This window comes from Ovis aries, chromosome 10 (genome assembly GCF_016772045.2).
Source record: "Ovis aries strain OAR_USU_Benz2616 breed Rambouillet chromosome 10, ARS-UI_Ramb_v3.0, whole genome shotgun sequence".
NCBI classification, from domain to species: Eukaryota; Metazoa; Chordata; class Mammalia; order Artiodactyla; family Bovidae; genus Ovis; species Ovis aries.
In genome coordinates this window covers 78,452,825-78,471,315 of record NC_056063.1, presented here as the reverse complement: position 1 = coordinate 78,471,315, position 18,491 = coordinate 78,452,825, and the positions used below count along the sequence as shown (strand labels likewise).

At 43.0% G+C, this 18,491-nt stretch overlaps 1 protein-coding gene across 8 annotated transcripts; it reads right to left on the bottom strand.

Annotated features, from left to right (window-relative positions):
* Window positions 1–1,984: 1,984 nt before the first annotated feature.
* On the bottom strand, window positions 1,985–18,084 carry LOC101114712 (protein-lysine methyltransferase METTL21E). Of its 8 annotated transcripts, none has more exons than XM_027973769.2 (5): window positions 17,797–18,084; window positions 16,844–16,923; window positions 7,121–7,287; window positions 5,835–5,952; window positions 1,985–2,842 (listed from the first exon to the last, which is right to left on the bottom strand). In XM_027973769.2, exons 1-5 carry the CDS (start codon window positions 17,946–17,948, stop codon window positions 2,382–2,384), a joined length of 978 nt encoding a protein of 325 aa, XP_027829570.1. In that variant the 5' UTR covers window positions 17,949–18,084; the 3' UTR covers window positions 1,985–2,381. The 8 variants fall into 8 exon arrangements, with proteins under 8 accessions (XP_027829570.1, XP_004012281.2, XP_012040322.2 ...); XM_004012232.5 differs by having other exon boundaries at window positions 17,902–18,084; XM_012184932.4 differs by lacking the exon at window positions 17,797–18,084 and adding an exon at window positions 17,644–17,752.
* Window positions 18,085–18,491: the final 407 nt, after the last annotated feature.

The window sequence follows — 18,491 nt, the reverse complement described above, 5'->3', positions numbered from 1 at the left end:
AATACTGGAGCGGGGGGCCACATCCTCCTCCAGGGTATCTTCCCAACCCAGGGATCGAACCTGTGTCTCCCGCATTGCAGGCAGATTCTCTCCAGACTCCTCCAGAAATGACCCCTCTCGCCACCTCCAGGCACAGTCCCCACTGTGAGCAGGTGGCCACCCTCTCACCCCAGGACCTCTCATGCTGGCCCCTGTGTCCTACTCAGTGATCTAGAAACTCTAGTTTCCAGTGATCACTCACACTAGTGATCAACCAGAGTGGTCCTTACACGGAGGCTGACTGTTTCACTCTACTCCAAACTATCCCCCGATCCTCCACTTGCACAGAGAAGAGGCCCAGCTTCCACAGTGGCCCTGAGGTGGTGGCCACCCTGACGTGCTGCCCAACTTCTCACAGTGACTCATCGCCTGGCAGCAGCACTGCTGGCAGAGGGCTTGGGCTGACAACGCCCTGGGCCCTCCAGCATCGCCTAACCCCACTGTCACCTCCCCAAACCACAGCCCTCCAGGGCCACCCACGTCCAGGGCCAGTCACCAGGCCCAGAGGCCCCGGGGAGCAGGGGGAAGGGCTGAGCCTGCACAGCAGCTTGACCTCGGCCACTGCCCTGCTTCCTTCTGCTCTTTCCACACGTCTTCATCCCGTCCTGAAAAATGACCTGCACCCTTTACACCACCTCCGGGCCTGCCTCCTGAGACCCCAGCCTGCCACGAAGGTCCCACACGATCCAGCCCCGCCAGCCTCTCTGATCCCCGATCTTCCTGGTCTCCCCAGTTCACCCTGCTCCAAGCTCACTGGCTTTGGTTTGGTGTTTCCTCCTGAGGACCAGTGAGCTCCTGCACGAAGCTCTTGGCACAGCTGTTCCTTCACCTCCTTCCGGCTCTGCTTAAGTATCACCTTAAACACGTGCATGCATTTGCTTACCTGTCTGGGTGTTGACTTCACTCGGAAGAAATTACTTCACATACATAAGAGTGTGAAAATGACTTTTTTAAATACATGAAGGCCAAGTAAGTAATGGTAAACAAACAAAACAACAACAAAAAAAATTCAGGGATTCTGGACTCAACCCTGAGCCCCAGTGCACAGCACCACCCTCCTGCAGCTGTGTGGTTTTGGGGCAGGGACCACACCCCTGGCAGACTAGGCCCCCTGATGGTGGGGAGACTGATTTCACGGAGACTATTAGAATGGCCCCTGAGACTCAGCTGTGAAAACAACAAAGGGCATGTAAATCCTGGTAATTCTGAAGAGATGACCCTGTGAACATTGCATCCAAAAAAACCCACTGGGAGTATACTTGCATCTTGGCTTAAGGTCAGAGTCCTAGGAAGTCGGCTTTTTGGCTCTACTCAACCATGAATAGACTGAGAACTTCCAGTGAAGTAGAAAGGGCTGGACGATAGCATTCCCAGGGCATAAAGCTAGCCCAGCAAACATGACCGAGAACCCAGAAGGGTTATGACCGCTAGTCTTGTTACATGGTACAAAATCCTAATGTTTTCCTCGTCTTACACTGACTTTAATTACTTCAGACTTTATTCTAATCTCTAAGGACCTGGCAGGGGGTGGAGGGTGGGAGAAAAGCACATAGGATTTCAAATATCTAGGCCTCTGTATGTTCATCAGAAAAGCTTTAAATGTTAAAAACAGCCATACGTCTGGTTATTGGAGATTAGAAACTGAAATGTTTTCATGTGTATCTTCAGCTCAAACTTTTATATTTATTTCTGTTCTTGTGATACAGAGTATCTGTACTTGGCTTAAAAATAAAACAATAACTCCCCCAAAATCTCAGCTGTTTTTATGTGTTCTTCCATTCATTTTTCATTTACTGGAGTGAAATGTCCTTGCCCATAACCTCAAATCCACCAGCTTGATTGATTTCAGGGGGTGTGTTGGAGACCCACCCTGCCGAGCAGAGAAGACAGACCACCTGTAAGCTGGCGCTAACAAAGCCACAGTAATTTCACACCGACCATCATATCCTATATTCGTTCACCTTTTATGATTTATTTGTGAGCTCACTAGAGAACATTTCTTTATTTCTAAAGAGAGAATCACGTAAGCTTATGTTAGAGACACCATTATTAAAAACCATTGTTCCGGGTTTTTTTCAATGACTGCACCATGTATTAAGATGATAATAATTAAAGATGGTGTTATAGAAAGATAAGGAAAGCAGGCCTTGTCCTAATCAATTAGCACACAATGGCTGTGCCATTCTCTAGATCCACATGCTACCTCTGGGAATATCCCTGCCTGGGGTGAGGCGCTCGCAGGTGTGTGTGTGTGTATGTGTGTGTGTGTGTGTGTGTGTGTGTGCGTGTGTGTGTTTCCCCTTGGAAAAGTCAGTGCTACATCAGATTATCTAGGGTCTTTGTTAGAGCAATAATCTACCAGAAATTGCCTTCGCTTTCCACATCCTCCTTTGAGGATAACATGCATTCTTCTGATTTTTCTTCATCGCTTTATACAACTTAATATTCAGGCTAGGGAAACTAGAAATCTCCTCCAGGTCAAACAACTGCTCAAATCTATCCACAAATTTATTTTCCTTCTCCAGCCTGAATTTCATGACCCAGAGGATGATGGTGGTTTCTTTGCACAGATGGTCGAAGGTAATGAGGAGTTCTTCGAGAAATGGATGAGCATAGACGACGTCGGCCGCCAGGATGTAGTCAAAGTTGGTGGAAGCCCTGGGGAAGTTCTCGTCTAGAGCTACACCCCAGGAGAGCTCTTTGACCTGAGGCAGATACTTAGCTTTCATTTTGGTGTTTCGGGAAATATTATACTGCAGGTTTCCAAGTAACTCGGGTAAATCTGTGGCAGTCACGTGTGCGCCTGGGAGACAAAGGACAGCAGGGAGAGAAAGCTTCATGGGACGAGGTGAAGCCATCGGTTTGTGAGACCGTGCACTTTGCAATTCGGCACGAAGGCTAGCCCCATGTCAAAGACACAGTACACACAGGAGGGAAATCCCTTCAGAATGGATGCTAAGGTAGCCTTACGCCTCCCCTTACTCACAATTAGGTTCTCCAGGTACTGAGGCTTTTACATCTGTTGCGCTTTTCTGTTCTCCTGGGCTTTTATTTTTGGTCAGTTTTGTTTTGTTATTCTTGCTGTTATTTTCTATTTATCTACTTAAAACATCAAAAAGGAAGGGAAATTCAAAGGATTTTAGTATCCTCATTGGATTGGAACAATCATATGTCATTGTTAAAAGATGAACGGGATCTTCCCCAAAAGAAACCTGAGCTCCAGTCATGTGAGACCGAGTGAGTGTACGTAACACTGAGCACCCCATCACTGACCAGGAAGTGCTTAAGTGTGAGAAGTGGAGGCAGGAGACGACTTCTCAGTGTCACCACATTGAACGTATCGTGACACCCAGGTTCATGCCCATGGTTTCAGCTTGACCCCATGACAGCCTGACTCTCACAACCTGCCTTTGGGGCTTCCCAGGTGGCTCAGCAGATAAAGAATCCACCTGCCAATGTAGGAGATATAGATCCGATTCCTGGGTCAGGAAGATCCCCTGGAGGAGGAAATGGCAGCCCACTCCAGTATTCTCACCTGGGAAATCCCATGGACAGAGGAGCCTGGCAGGCGGCAGTCCATGGGGTCGCAAAGACGGAATGACTGAGCATGCGCACACACAGCCTGCATAGACAGCTCACACAGCCAAAGAGCATACACACAGGACAGAATGCTCAGATGAAAAACATATAAAGAAACCCATAGTTAAAACTGAACACTGGTGGTCATTTTCAGGAGAAAACTGTACACCACAACTCAATAAAATTTGTCCCCTAACGTGAATTTAGGCAGTAGGAGAACCTGAAAACAATGTGGAAATAAGTCTAGAATTGTCTGAAGTCTACATCATCAGACAAGGACAGACTCGGGTAGGGGATGAGAGAACAGATCTGGAGGGGAATCCAGTTCACCCCAGACCAGTTTAGAACCCGTTTCTCACCCATGATGGCAAATTTCTCTGGCTATTGATTCTATTTCTGGAAACTATTAAAACGGGAGGGAAATAAACATTTCATTGGTAGAATCACAGAGATAAAAATCTCTGCATTCTAGTGTGTGTGTATAGGGCGGGAGGTCTATCAGGTTCAACAAATCTTTTTAAGATCTCAAGATAAGGGATGACTCCTCCCTCCACTGCCCTTCACCCATAGGAATATAAACTATCTGAAGGGGTCGAAAGAGGATGAGATGGTTGGATGGCGTCACCAACTCAATGAACATGAGTCTGAGTAAACTCTGGGAGTTGGTTATGGACAGGGAGGCCTGGCATGCTGCAGTCCATGACATCGCAAAGAGTTGGACACAACTGAGTGACTGACCTAAGGCACTAGGGCTGACTATGAAGAGTTTTGTGTCTAGAGGCAATCACTACCACTGACCAAACCAAGCTTCCATCTTTTGACGTTTGTGTCAAGTCATACAAGCAGACCAAAAGGACCGACTCTTTTTAATGAATGGACAACTTCCCAAAACACAAATTCTGCTCTTAGATGAGGAAGCTTTCAGGGTATAAATCCAATAGGACATCTGACACTAGCCATACTAAGTGGAATGCTAACTTTCAAAGCAATGTCAAGACAGAGCAATTTAAAAAAATAAAATATTTGGGGAGGGTTTCAAGGGTCCTATATTTCTCCAGTGTTTTAGAAAGTTGTAAATTGCTAAGTCTTGAACTCCTCTCAAGATTTTAGAGTGGCAGGAGTGCACTTTTGAAGATCCAGGAAATCAAGACAGATTTGAGCCGCGCACATCAGAGAAGGCAGATAAATTAAGGCTGTGAAATAGATAACAACAGCAAAAGAGATTGAAGCAGGCTCAGACACACGTAGAGACCATCACACATTTAGTTGGAAAAGAAGATGCTGGTGAGAGAACAAGCGGTCGCAAAAGAAGAATGGAAATAACTGAGAAAATAAATTCAAGGACACGTGCCTAAACTTAGAAGCAGACGTGATTTCTAACACTCTTTCTCTATTCTAACAGTTGCTTTTTCATATAAGAAAATGACTTCAAAATCCAAAAGGAATATACCGAGTACATGGGGATGTTGAAATGGGGCTGAAATTTAAATAAAGAAAAGAGAGTCCGCAGCAGTCAGCTCTGCCTATGCCTCATATTCCCCGTGTCCTCCAGCAGCCAGAATGCCAAGATATACATGCCGGCTAGAATGCGCTTGTGACCTACACCCCAGGAGAAGAACTAATACAGCTTCCCAGAAAATTCAGAAAGAAACCAGTTAGGTGACTAACATCATTAGAGTTTCTTAATGAAGCCCATTCAAAGCATGAAGGGGTTGAAAACAGGCTCTGATTCATGCTGATGAACAGTGGAAACCAACACAGTATTGTAAGCAATTATCCTTCAATTGAAAATATATAAAATTTTTCAAAGTAAAACTAGAAATAAATAAATAGAAATAGGAAAAAACTAAAAGATATTCCTTAATATCAGGAATAAGAAGGCAAACAAGCCCAGGAAAAAAGAGCAGGGTGGGTGGGGGGAAATATACGTACAAAAGGAAAAATATGTAAAAAGACTCAATTATGAGAAACTGGGACCCACTTTCTCTCAGGAGGAGAATTTCAAAATAAACTATCATTTATATATTAAAAAAAAGGTAGGCCCAGGTTATAGTAAAATGAAAGTGAAAGTTGCTCAGTCGTGTCCAGCTCTTTGCAACCTCATGGACTATACAGTCCATGGACTTCTCTAGGCATAGTAAATGGATAGCAAAAGCAACTAATGATATCAGATCATTGGATTTTCTGATCCCACTTGATCTAAAGCAGCTACTTACCAAGTAAACTCGCCACAATGGAGACGAGCCCTGTTCCAGCTCCAATTTCAATCACATTTTTGTCAACCAGGTTATACTGCTTTACGTTAGTTTCCAGAAAATAGCACAGAACAAGGGCCTATGAAGATGCCAAAAAAGAAAACCAGTGCTTAGTAAGTAATCACAGAAAGCAATATTAAACTCTATTAGACAAATACCCCACTAATGGTATAATACATATATGAGCACAAGTTAGAGTGGGCTTCCCAGGTGGCACAGTGGTAAGGAATCTGCCTGCCAATGCAGGAGACATAGGAGATGTGGGTTCGATCCCTGGATTGGGAAGATCTCTTGGAGGAGGAAATGGCAACCCACTCCAGTATTCTTGCCTGGGAAATCCCATGGACAGAGGAGCCTGGCGGGCTACAGTCCACAGGGTCGCAAACAGTCAGACACAACTGAGCAGCGGAGCACGCATGCACATGTGAGTGTATGTGTGTATATATACACATCTCTCTACAGAAAATTATCCACAGAAGTACATTCTCCAATAGGTTCAACATTTAGGAGAGAAAAAGTCTTCGGGGATTGTTGGGGAAAGAAGAGAACTAAGAATATGGGAGTTCAGTTACTCAGGCTTGATTATCTTTAAAGGAAGCAACTTCTAACAGGGCCTCCCTGGTGGCTCAGAGGGTAAAGCGTCTGCCTGCAACTCAGGAGACTCGGGTTTGATCCCTGGTTCGGGAACATCCCCTGGAGAAGGAAATGGCAACCCACTCCAGTGTTCTTGCCTGGAGAATCCCATGGATGGAGGAGCCTGGTAGGCTACAGTCCACAGTGTCACAAAAAGTCAGACACAACTGAGCGACTTCAGTTTCACTTTCTAATAATAGGAGTCATTTTAAAGAACTATATGTTCAACTATATTGGGGCAGACAGTAGAGGGGGCTGCAGCCTTCGTAGGACAATTGATAAATGAGTGTGGCCTTTTAGAATATTCTGCATGTTGAGACTGATACAGATTTCATTTTAATTGTTTAACTCAAATAAAGCCCAGTTAAATGGGAAATAAAAATGTGTACAATTCTAAACTTTTCTGACCTATAGTAACGAAAAACTGAATGTGTAAACAACAGTCTTTATTAACCCTACAAGTCAGAAATAGAATTGGTGGAAGCATTTTCCCAATTTCTTGATTTCTAAATTTTACTGTTGCTTGAGGTCACAAAATAGAACTATGGAACCTCTCTTCTCCTTCCAAATGGTATATAATAATAAACAAAATTGGATGAAAAAATAAATTATACCGATGGCCAAACAACAGCGCCGTAACAATCCGTGGCTTCATTGATCCGGATCTCATGACCAGCGAAATGAAACCCTTCCCAGGGGATGGTTGTTACAAACGCTGGAACAAAACATCTCCGCATGATCTCTGCAACCACTGTCCCGTCATCGTCATCTTCCCCGCTGTCTGAAAGGAAAAGAAAACGGCAGTGGTGGTGGTTGTAGCAGTAAAACCATGGCAAAGGAGACGAATCGACTGGAAGTGCAGCATTTCCCCTTATTCTAAGTTGCTTCTCACCAGTCATTGACTTCAGCTGCAACATGATAGTAAGGTAAACTATTTGAAAACAGCTCTTAGCAGAAGCTGACATTTCATACATTGGGACAACATCTTTCTGATTTTTACTGAGGTTGAAATCAACTGCTAGTCCTTTCTGCAATGCTATATGAAATAAACAATTGATAGACTTTTTTTAAAAACAGCATATTTTAAAGGCTATCAACCAAAAGAATAAATAAATAAAGGCTACCAATCTAATTCATCTAGAACAAAAGAAAGACTGACGATAGAATCTAAGATTTCTACTATTCATACTAGCTTCACCGCGCAATTTTAGTTATTTCAACGTAGCAGATCGTTTGTGACCTGCCTTAATCCAAACAAAAGACATGTGATACCATCCATCAATTACACTTGTATTATATTATTATTACTTATTTTTTTATTATTGTTTGGGGGCAACTCATGACATCTTAACATTGACAATATCAGATAAGTTTCACTGGTAAGAATACAAAATGTTGCTTTCTGAAGAGCAATCTTATGGTATTTTGTTAATTTATATATAAATATCCTACAAGCCAGCAATTCTGCTCCCTCTTCTAAATTTTTACACAAGTCCTTAAGTGGATATGTGTGAAAATATTTGTCAAAGACCTACATCAAACACACTAGAAAGGTTGCTAGGAAGAAGCTGGAAAAGGAAAGGAAGTATGAAATGGGTATAAAGGATGAGTGAAACAAGATACAGACAGATACACGTACCACAGGGGGGTCTTGCTGAGATGATGGCATGACCTGAAGGGTATGACTCGCTCACACCCCTGCGCTGAGACCCAAAAACAAGTAAACAAACAGAAAACAAAAACATTTCCCAGAAATTTGGAGGAAGTACAAAAACTTCTCATTCTGGTCTTCATAGAAGAAGACAAGTTTCTCTAGGGAGATTTATTTCCCAAATCTCGAAAGTTAAAACCTTCACACTTTCCAACCTTGACATCATTCATACTTAAACAGATATGACACTCCAAAGTCAAATGTCATCCGATCCTTGAACGTCAGATGGAAAACTCCGTGGCCGCCTCCTGGTCTCAGCTTGCACCTCATCCAGGAAACTCAAGTTCCTCTGGGGATGAACAACATGCCCAGCTTGTTCAGCCTCTTTGAATATTTCCATGGAGGGTGAAGTTGTTCCTTCACAAGGAGCCCATTCTGCAATTAGAAAATTTGATGATTCACAATTCTCCCTAACTCTAAACCAAATCTGATACCAGCAATTTTAAAATCTATTCTTCCTAAAAGTAAGGAAGCAATTTTCCTAAAAAATGAGCAAACTTTTACCATTAAAACAAGTCCCAAAATTTTAGGAAATGGGAAACATACAAAGGTTTTTTTTAAAAAAAAAAAAACGAGGAGTTTGGCACCAGTCTTAAAAATTCTGGGCTCAAGGCCCCAGGAGATTTTGCAATTTCTCCATGGCATTGAGGTAAAAACAAGGGTGAGAGGCTGTCTTGAGTCCTAAGAGAAGACATACTGGGTTAGCCAAAAGGTTTTTCCATAGCATCTTATTGAAAAACTCAAACAAACTTTCTGAACCACCCAATAGCAGCCAGACTCTGTCCTGTGAGCTCCAGTAACATCATTCCTTAGCATTCTGGGAGAACGTGGGAAGGAGATGAAGTTTGCCCTTGTTGGAAGATTCCCTCAGGGGCCACAATCCAGCAGGAACTTGAGCCAAGATGATTTCCTGTCCTAAATTCTGTGATCCCTGAACAGACCCAGACAGAACCAAGCGCTCTCCGAAGGACTCTAACCTCTCCGTGTTCCACGGCAGGGACCGCAACCTCACCCCCTCCACCAGCACTCACACTGGCCTTGGCAGAGATGCAGAGAAAACAAACTGGTGAAAAACGGAGAGTCCTAAGCAAGAGACACATATTTCACTGTATTTCTCCTGAAACAACAGCACGCTCTCACATTCAGGAAGAGCTCCAGGAACCAAGTAACATCGGTAATAACGTTGCATTTGAACTTTAACTTTCATTTTGCTAGATTCACTTGCCTTGCTAAGATGGGAGGCTGGGGGGACAGCAGAGGGCTGCGGAAGTTCTTTAGGGGAAAGCTGAGAACTTTAATTGCTTCCTTGACCTTTAGTTGAATGTGCCTGCTTGGGCCTCCTTGCAAACTCCTTATAAATGCAGCACTTCTTTGACAAGTCACCTAAGGTATCGGGGATTAATAGACCTTAGAGCACATGAAATCCCAGGAGCACCCCCTAAGATTCCAGTCTTGGATATAAAAACTATGCCTGTGAGTATTTACCGCTACCACACCGACATCTCCGCCTTTGCACTTTCTTTTAGAGCTTAGTTGACCAGATCAGTGCTGCTGTCCTAACAACTACAGTGCAAGAACAAATGTAAATAAATAGAGCTAGTCATTTTTGTTTTCAAGAATGACCACATTTTTACTTCTATAAGGAACTGAGATTTAAAATATATATGTAAATACATTATGTAATTTTTAAAATGACTTACACCCCCCAAATTAAAGGATCTTCCAAGAGACTGGAATTTCATGAAATTTCCAAAAAATTTCATAAAACAGCAACCACTATTAATTGCATGTTGTGGTGGTGGTGGTGGTGGTTTAGTTGTTCAGTCGTGCCTGACACTTTGTGACCCATGAATTATATGTAGCCCGCCAGGCTCCTCTGTCCCTGGGATTTCCCAGGCAGAAATACTGGAGTGGGTTGCCATTTCCTCTCCAGGGGATCTTCCCAACCCAGGGATCAAACCCGAGACTCCTGGGTTTCCTGCATTGCAGGCAGATCCTTTACCCAGGGATTAACTGCACATATACCCTAAAAGAACACAATTATATCATTGCACACGGTCATTTGAAATTAGTTATGCACCTAGGATGATCACATATCCTATAGCAAACACTGTCAGGCTGAAGAAAATTTAACGGACAGTGTTTTATATTAGTATTCTCCTTTGAATTTAAAGACTGTATGAATATCAGTCATTCCATAGAAAGCAACACTCATAAAAAATATTGCATAATTGATAGCAGGAAATCAAAATATACTGAATTGGGGTACTTAAAATTATTTGTCCAGATGTAATACATGGGATTTTGAGAGCAAATACACACACACAGTTACATCCGGCTTAAAATTTCAGGGACTTCCTGGTGGTCCAGTGGTGAAGATTCTGGGCTCCTAATGCAGGAGTTTGATCCCTAGCCTGGGTTTGATCCCTGGTCAGGGAGCTAGATCCCAAAAGCAGCAACTTGGACCTGGCCTAGCCAAATAAATGAAAAAAAAAAAAACTTTACTGTTTTTTAGCATTAATTTCTATTGAAAGATTTTGAGGTTTAAAAAAAAATTTTTTTTGGCCTCACCTTGAGACTTGCCTGGTGGCACAGACGGTAAAGTATCCGTCTACGATGCGGGAGACCCGGGTTCGATCCCTGGGTTGGGAAGATCCCTTGGAGAAGGAAATGGCAATCCACTCCAGTACTATTGCCTGGAAAATCCCATGGACAGAGGAGCCTGGTAGGCTACAGTCCATGGGGTCGCAAAGACTCGGACATGACTGAGCCACTTCATGTTCACGTTCACGTTGAGACTTGTAGGGTTTTAGTTTCCTGACCAGGGATTGAACCCAGCCCGTGGCAGTGAAATCACCAAGCCTTAAACACTGGACCACCAGGGAACTCCCAGGACTAATAATTTTAAGAACAGTTATTTATTTAAATTAAAAGACAGGAGCTTCCCAAGTGGCACTAGTGGTAAGAACCTACCTGCCAATGCAGGAGACATAAGAGACACAAGTTCTATCTCTGGGTCGGGAAGATCCACTGGAGAAGGAAACAGCAACCCACTCCAGTGTTCTTGCCTGGAGAATTCCATGGACAGAAGAGCCTGGCGGGCTAGTCCATAGGGTTGCAAAGAGTCGGATAAGACTGAAGCAGTTTAGCATGGACTAGCATGCACTCAGTGTTTTAGCAATATCACCACCCATTTCAAGGCTGATGACAAGAGCCATTGGGCAGGAATCTAACAGAAAAGGTGCACTTTTACAGGGCATCCCTAACATTGCCTTGTTGTAATAAAAGGGGGAAAGCTATGCTCCAAACATAATATGCAAAGAACAGGTCCCCAAAGAGTTTGTTTGGCTATTTGTTGACTATGGGACTGAATCTTGAGGTCAATGAATTAGCGGATATTCTTTGGTTTTTAGGAAAGATGTGAAGAACACTTTTCTCCAAAATTTAATAGTCTTATCATACAACAGAATTCTAATTTACACTTCTAAAGAACAATTTTCTACACATATTCCTTCCATGTAATCTAGCACTCAGCCCCAGAACAAATAACTAAAACCAGGAAATGTTATACAATATGTGGAATTTTGGCTTCCCTACATGAAAAGCAGGAAACTTCTGATATCTATATCTTTGTGTGTTAGTCACTCAGTCGTATCCAACTCTTTGCAACTCCATGGACTGTAGCCCAGCAGGCTACTCTGTCCATGGGATTTTCCAGGCAAGAATAGTGGAGTGGGTTGCCATTTCCTTCTCCAGGGGATCTTCCCAACCCAGGAATCGAACCCAGGTCTCCTGCATTGCAGGCAGATTCCTTACCATCTGAGCCCCCAGGGAAGTGCTATACCTCTAGTTAAAGCTATCTACCCTAATCTTAGAGTATTATTATTAATGAATTTAATATTGAAACAAATATTAAAACAAATTGTAAATAAAACATAATCAAGAAACCATTACAATTAGGTTGCAATTTTAGGCCTATCTGTCTTAATGCTTTTGATACAATAAAGGCTTAACACCATTTTCCTGCTATTAAATCTTTGCTGATCGTGAATAAAATCTACCAGGTGCTCTTGTCCTCTGGAGAACGAAAGTGGTTTCAATTACAAAGTAAAAATTAGCAAGATTCTGCCACGTTACAATGATGATTTTCTTAAGAGGAAAATTCAACAGTGAATTGACTTTCAAGGCTGGATCGCAACAAGCCTTCAAAAATGCAGGTTCTGTCTGCATTCTTCTCCTTTATACTTTTAAGGTCAATAACAGCAATAATAGATGGAAGGGTCAGATCACAGAAATACATGGGAAAAAAAAAATTCTTTAACAGCTATGACAAGTGAATTTAAGCTTCCATTTGAGGGCTGTCATGAAGACCTGTCAGCAAAATTTAAAGTAAAAACCCTTCAACTAAATGAAAGAGACTGTCATTCAATAGAATCTTCTGTTCAAAGATGAATGTCATATGCTTCTTAGAAATACCTAGAGAGTTTTTTTAAAAAGATGTTAAAGATATTTTGAGATTAGTGAATGGTCACAGGCAAACCTGAAAACTAGAATTCTGAAAGGCTCAGCAATGTCAAGTTCTCAGGCCCTCATGTTAAACCTGATTCCCTTATGCTGTTTTCACAAATTTTTTTTTGGTCTGGATGTCTGCTTAGTTTCAAGAATATATAGAGGCTGTAATTTTTTTTTTTTGCCAGAATGTATTTTTTAATTGGAAGATAATTGCTTTACAATCTGTGTTAGTTTCTGCTGTACAACAATGTGAATCAGTTATAAGTGTATATATATGTGTGCGTGTGTGTGTGTGTGTGTGCGCGCGCGCGTGGTGGGTGGGGGGGCTTCCCAGGTGGTGCTAGTGGTAAAGAACCCTCCTGCCAATGCAAGAGATGTGGGTTCAAACCCTGGGTCAGGAAGATCCCCCGGAGAAGAGAATGGCAACCCACTCCAGTATTCTTGCCTGGAGAATCCCATGGACAGAGGAGCCTGGCAGGTTACAGTTCATAGGGTCACTAAGTGTCGGACACAACTGAGCAACTTAGCACACACATGTGTATATACACATATATGTCCCCTCCCTCTTGAACCTCCCTCCCACCCTACCCCCACCCCACCCAGCTGGGTCATCACAGAGCTGAGCTCCCAGTGTTGTACAAGAGGCTGTAACTTCCATTAAGTGGCTCAAATGATAACTATCAATACATTTGCCAAAGAAAGAAAATTCACTTTTTACTGAGACTGCTCAGGTTGCAAGTTGGGGGGAAAAAAATAAAAAAGAACCAAATTTAGTTGTACTCAGAGCGTGCTGCCGGAATAGTACCAATGTGGGATAAAAGAAATAACTTCAGACGAGCGATGGGAAACCCCGCTGCTTGGCCGGATCAGGAGAAGCATCCTCAGGAGGAGACATCTGAGCTGCGGCAGAGGGAAGACGAGGGCTGCCGGGCAGGGAAGGGCGGATGGGAGGTCAGGGGAGACAGACGCAGCCCCCGCCGGGGCATGGAGGCAGGCTCGGCAAACCGGGACCGTGAGCTGGTGTACAGGCTGGTGTCGAAAGCAAGACAGAAGAGGCAGGCGGGGATGACCCGAGGGCAGTGCTGGCCTTTCCTCTACAGGGTGAGCAGGAGCCATCGACTATCATGAGGACAAGAACTGACCCCGTCAAATTTGATATTTGAGAATTTCCTTCTGGTGGCAGCAGCGGAGGCTACGTTAGAAGAACCGGAAGCCGTAATCATCTAGACAGAAGACGCCCGAGTCTGCAGTGAGGCAGCAAGCCTTGGGTCTAGGAGCCAAGTGTGACTGTGGGCTCCCGAGGCAGTGGTCGACTCCTCCCTGGAGGGCAACAAGTGATGTTCAAACCTGACATTCAACCCTGAGTTTTGAAGATATCCGAGGCAGATTACCGTGTTTAAGGGTTATTATTCAATATGTGGAACATTGATTAGTCTTATCTAGCAGATATTTATCCAGATTACTTTTTAAACACGTAAAATGTGTTGATAGGTGATTCTCCCATTAGTAACTTTGTGTACTCTGGTACTCCAATTAGTATATTAACGTTAACTCAGACTACAGTTTGGTATGTTTCTTAAACAGCAATAGAATTACTCAAAATTTCTTCTTCCTATATTAAGGCAGTATTGCTTATGATGGGAACTGCACTCAGCCGTGCCCAACTCTTTGCCACCCCATGACTATAGTCAGCCAGGCTCCTCTGTCCATGGGATTCTCGAGGCAAGAATACTGGAGCGGGTGGCCATTTCCTTCTCCAAGGGATCTTCCCAACCTGGGGATTGAACTCGCATCTCCTGTGTCTCCTGCCTTGGCAGGTGGGATTCTGTACCACCAGCACCACCTGGGATGGGAAGGCTCTTTGCAAACATCTCCCCCTGTAAATCTCGGGCATGTTTAGTCCCATCCTGGCATCCGCCTCTTGAAGGGACCAAACCAACGCAAGGCAGAACAGAGGACATCAGATAGGCAGCTGGATGGGCAGCTTTGGGAGTCTGTGTGCAGGCATCACAGAGCCTCGGATTAGGATGGACCTGATCCAAGGCTGTGCACCCTGAGAGCAGCCTTTATAGCACGTGGCTACTTGTGCTAACAGCTGGAGAGCGGCTGTTGACAAGGGTAGGCAACCTGAGATTTGGCAGAGTCAACACGGATGTGGTTTTAGACGGCTTAGATTATAACGCAGCATTAGAAACCATTCACTGTTGTTCAGTCACTAAGTCATGTCTGACTCTTGCGACCCCATGGACTGCAGTTCACCAGGCTCCTCTGTCCGTGGGATTTCCCAGGCAAGAATACTGGAGCTGGTTACCATTTCTTTCTCTGGGGGATTTTCCTGACCCAGGGATCGAACCCACGTCTCCTTAGAAACCAAAGACAGAGGAATTTTCAGCATTCACTGTAGTCCTAACTAAGCGCTTCCTTGGATCTTCAGGCCAGTGTTGAGTTAGAAGCACTGGGCTATGGGCTTGCTCCATCCTTTCCAAGCACAAGATAACCAAGTATAAAAGAGCTAGATGGGAAAGAGCCAATACCCTTCAGTACTTGAGAACTGAGTGTTCCACTGCTTACTGAAAGCTTTTCCAGCAAAATGCCATGTGACTCTGCCCCGTCGGCACACTCTTAATCCCCTCAGCACCATGCCTGTGAATGTATTTTGAAAGCTTCAGTCGGCTACGTGGATGATTATTAAGGGCTGTGTTTGTTCACATTGTAAAATACTTTCATACTAGTTCTGTCTGCGCCTTACCTTGAACTTCTTCCATATCTTTTGTAATTCGCCAAATTACCATACGCACAGTGGAAACCAGGCTTTGTCACTAATGGTAATGATAGTGATGAGATTTTATTCCTAAACTGCAGAGAAATCGCATCTTCATTCAAATCATCTAAATAGTTGGATTCTCTAAAGTGATTATGACTTTACGTGTTTAGATTTGTGAAAATTACTGCAGTTAAACCATTCACGTTTAAGCCATGTAGGCTGCCAACACTGGGCATCCACCCAGCTCTCTTGGCCTAATGGTGCTCACCCAGGCAGAGGCCACCTGGTACGCCTAAAAAAGGGAGGGGAAAAAACAGGACTATAGTCGTTAGAAAATATCCAAAGTGTGTAGATAAAACAGAGAGAGAAAGAAATCTATATAATTAAGTTTGTACAACTGTTCTACAGAAATATGGTAGTAATTCTTCTAGTCTATGTCAAGAGCCTATGTCTGCATGTTTTAATTTTTACTTATTTTTGACTGCATTGGGTCTTAGTTGCTGCATGCAGGATCTTCGACTTCCATTGCAGCATGCAGGGTCTTTAGTTGCAGCGGGCAGGAGCTTCTAGCTGTGGCATGTGGAATCTTTAGTGGCAGCACATGGGATCTACTTCCCTGACCAGGGATTGAACCTGGGGCCCTGCATTGATAGTGTGGAGTCTTAGCACTGGACTTACCAGGGAAGTCCCTATCTGCACTTTTTATTCCAAGGCAATGGGAACAGTTATATTACATAGTCTATGAAAAGTCATTCTTGATAGTTAGGATGATATTAAAAAAAAACAGTGGCTCAAATCCAAATAACTCCACTGGAGGTGGAATTTGACCTTAAATTCTCCTTACCACAAGAGGTCAAAAGAGGTCAAATTACACTAGGTTTGCCTCTAATTAATACATCAGAGGGACCATAAACATAAGCTAGATATATTTTATAGGCTAAAATCAACTTTCATGGAAGCAATTGTAAAAGCCATAAGACTATTTTTATCTCTCTTCCTATCTGAAAAGAAATAACTAAGAAATCACAATCATCAAGCATCGGGGGAAAATTTTTATTCCACTTTTGCAGATTAAAAAAAACTCTATTAATACCTAGCAAGTCTATATACTTGATGTATTACCTGTCAGAATTATCTCTAACGTATCATCAGGTATAGCAGGAGATAATAAACATTGTTAGAGATAGTTACAGGTGAGCAAACACAAGCACAAATATATATGCAATTGATAAAAAGTCCCAGCTCTCTTTATCACATCAGTGAACACTGTAAAGGTTAGCATTTATATTGTTAGTTGTTTTGTCTTCTTAGAATTGATCAAATTACATGAAGAAACATAAAATAGTTTACCTTTTTGAACTTCTGGATCCATTAAGTGATTAGCTAATGGATGGTGATATAGTGATGCTTTCTTGATCATTTCTTGAAAACTAGACAAATAATATATTAAGATATCAAATGGTAATAATTAATTCAAAATGTGCCTTTAAGTGCTCTCATAGTTACCTAATAAAATTTAACACCAAATACAGTAGAGAAAATTATACTAAAATATCTTATTAAGAAGTCATGATTTTTAAAAAGAGCATTAAAACACAATCTATCTAGTACCAACTAAAATTCAGAGTCAGAAATTTTAGAAGTTCTTGGAAGAACAAAACACATTCTTCACCAGAGCCACCTCAGCTATCACAAAGAAAGCCATCGTCTTCATACTAACTAGTCAGAGAGCAATCCTAAAACTTAAGAGGCGATTAAAACATTGGGAGAGAAACAGTTCCACTCAGTGTAGTGAACACCATTAATCCAAAACAAACCTCCCTACATAGCAACAGATGCAAAGATCCTGTCACCCATGGTCATCAGCCTGTACCCAAGGTCAAATAGCCCAACCACCAAACACTTTCTTTTTTGAGTAGCTTTTTCTTTAAAAAAAAAAAAAAATCCATACCATCTCAGCAAAGATATTTAAAAGGAAAGCAATTCAAGTATTGTATGCTTCTCAAACAAAGCATATCTTGTGAATGAATGAGCTTAAGTAAGCTGTAGTTCCAACTTTGGAAAACAACAATTTGACATTTCAAGCATCAGTTTTTGAATCCTTTAATAATCACTGTACCACCATGAATTAACATTCACTCCTTTCCTACCTGGCTCCTAAAACACGTCACAGCCACCACATCTTTCTTTAAAATATGCCTCAGTAAATTAGGAGACAGATTGTTTTCCTTACAAAGGAGGAAAATCAAAGGTTATATTACACCCCTGAGGTCACAGGGCTGAACAATAGCGAAAGTGGTCACCTGGTTTGTTCCCAATTTAGTTTCTCTTCCATTAAAGGGACGCGGTCTTTACGACACCTGTCCGCCGGCAGGTCAACATTTATTAAACGTGAAGTCTGGACATACCTATGTACACGAGTTAGCTGAGTTTCTAGAAGGTTAAAAAGGATCATCCACTACTTTGTCTTTGCTGCTGAGACGCTCTGATGGTGCCCGAAAGGCGAGCACCCAAGCTCGGCAGTTGACTACTGTACGCGCTGGCCAGCGGGTCTAAGCCTGACAGCTGCGTCTGCACAGCCTCTGAGATTCAGCAGCGAGGCTGGGATGCCCATAAATAAGGGGTCGGAGAAAGTAAGTAGGCACATTCCATGTGGGCGTCTCGTGCCCAGAGCGAGAGCCAGCGGGAAGGTTTCAACTCCTCCTGCAAATAAGTGAAGGCAATTTGGGCCAAGTGATAACTTTTCAGTTGGATGCCAAGAGTTATTTAAGCGTCCCCGGCTCTGACGTCCTGTGAAACAGAGGCTGCATGCTTTCCATGTCACCTTGTCCGGATGCGAAGGCCATTTTTAGCCTCAGACAGCTGCCCCAGAAGGTTTGGGAGTGCGTGCTGCAGCGCTCTGACCGCAGGGATTAGGTTACCGCAGTTCCTTCCTACTGGGAGTGAAGAGGCAGGCGAAGAGCATCTGTAGCCTGTACACCTGCTCACGTGCATGTCG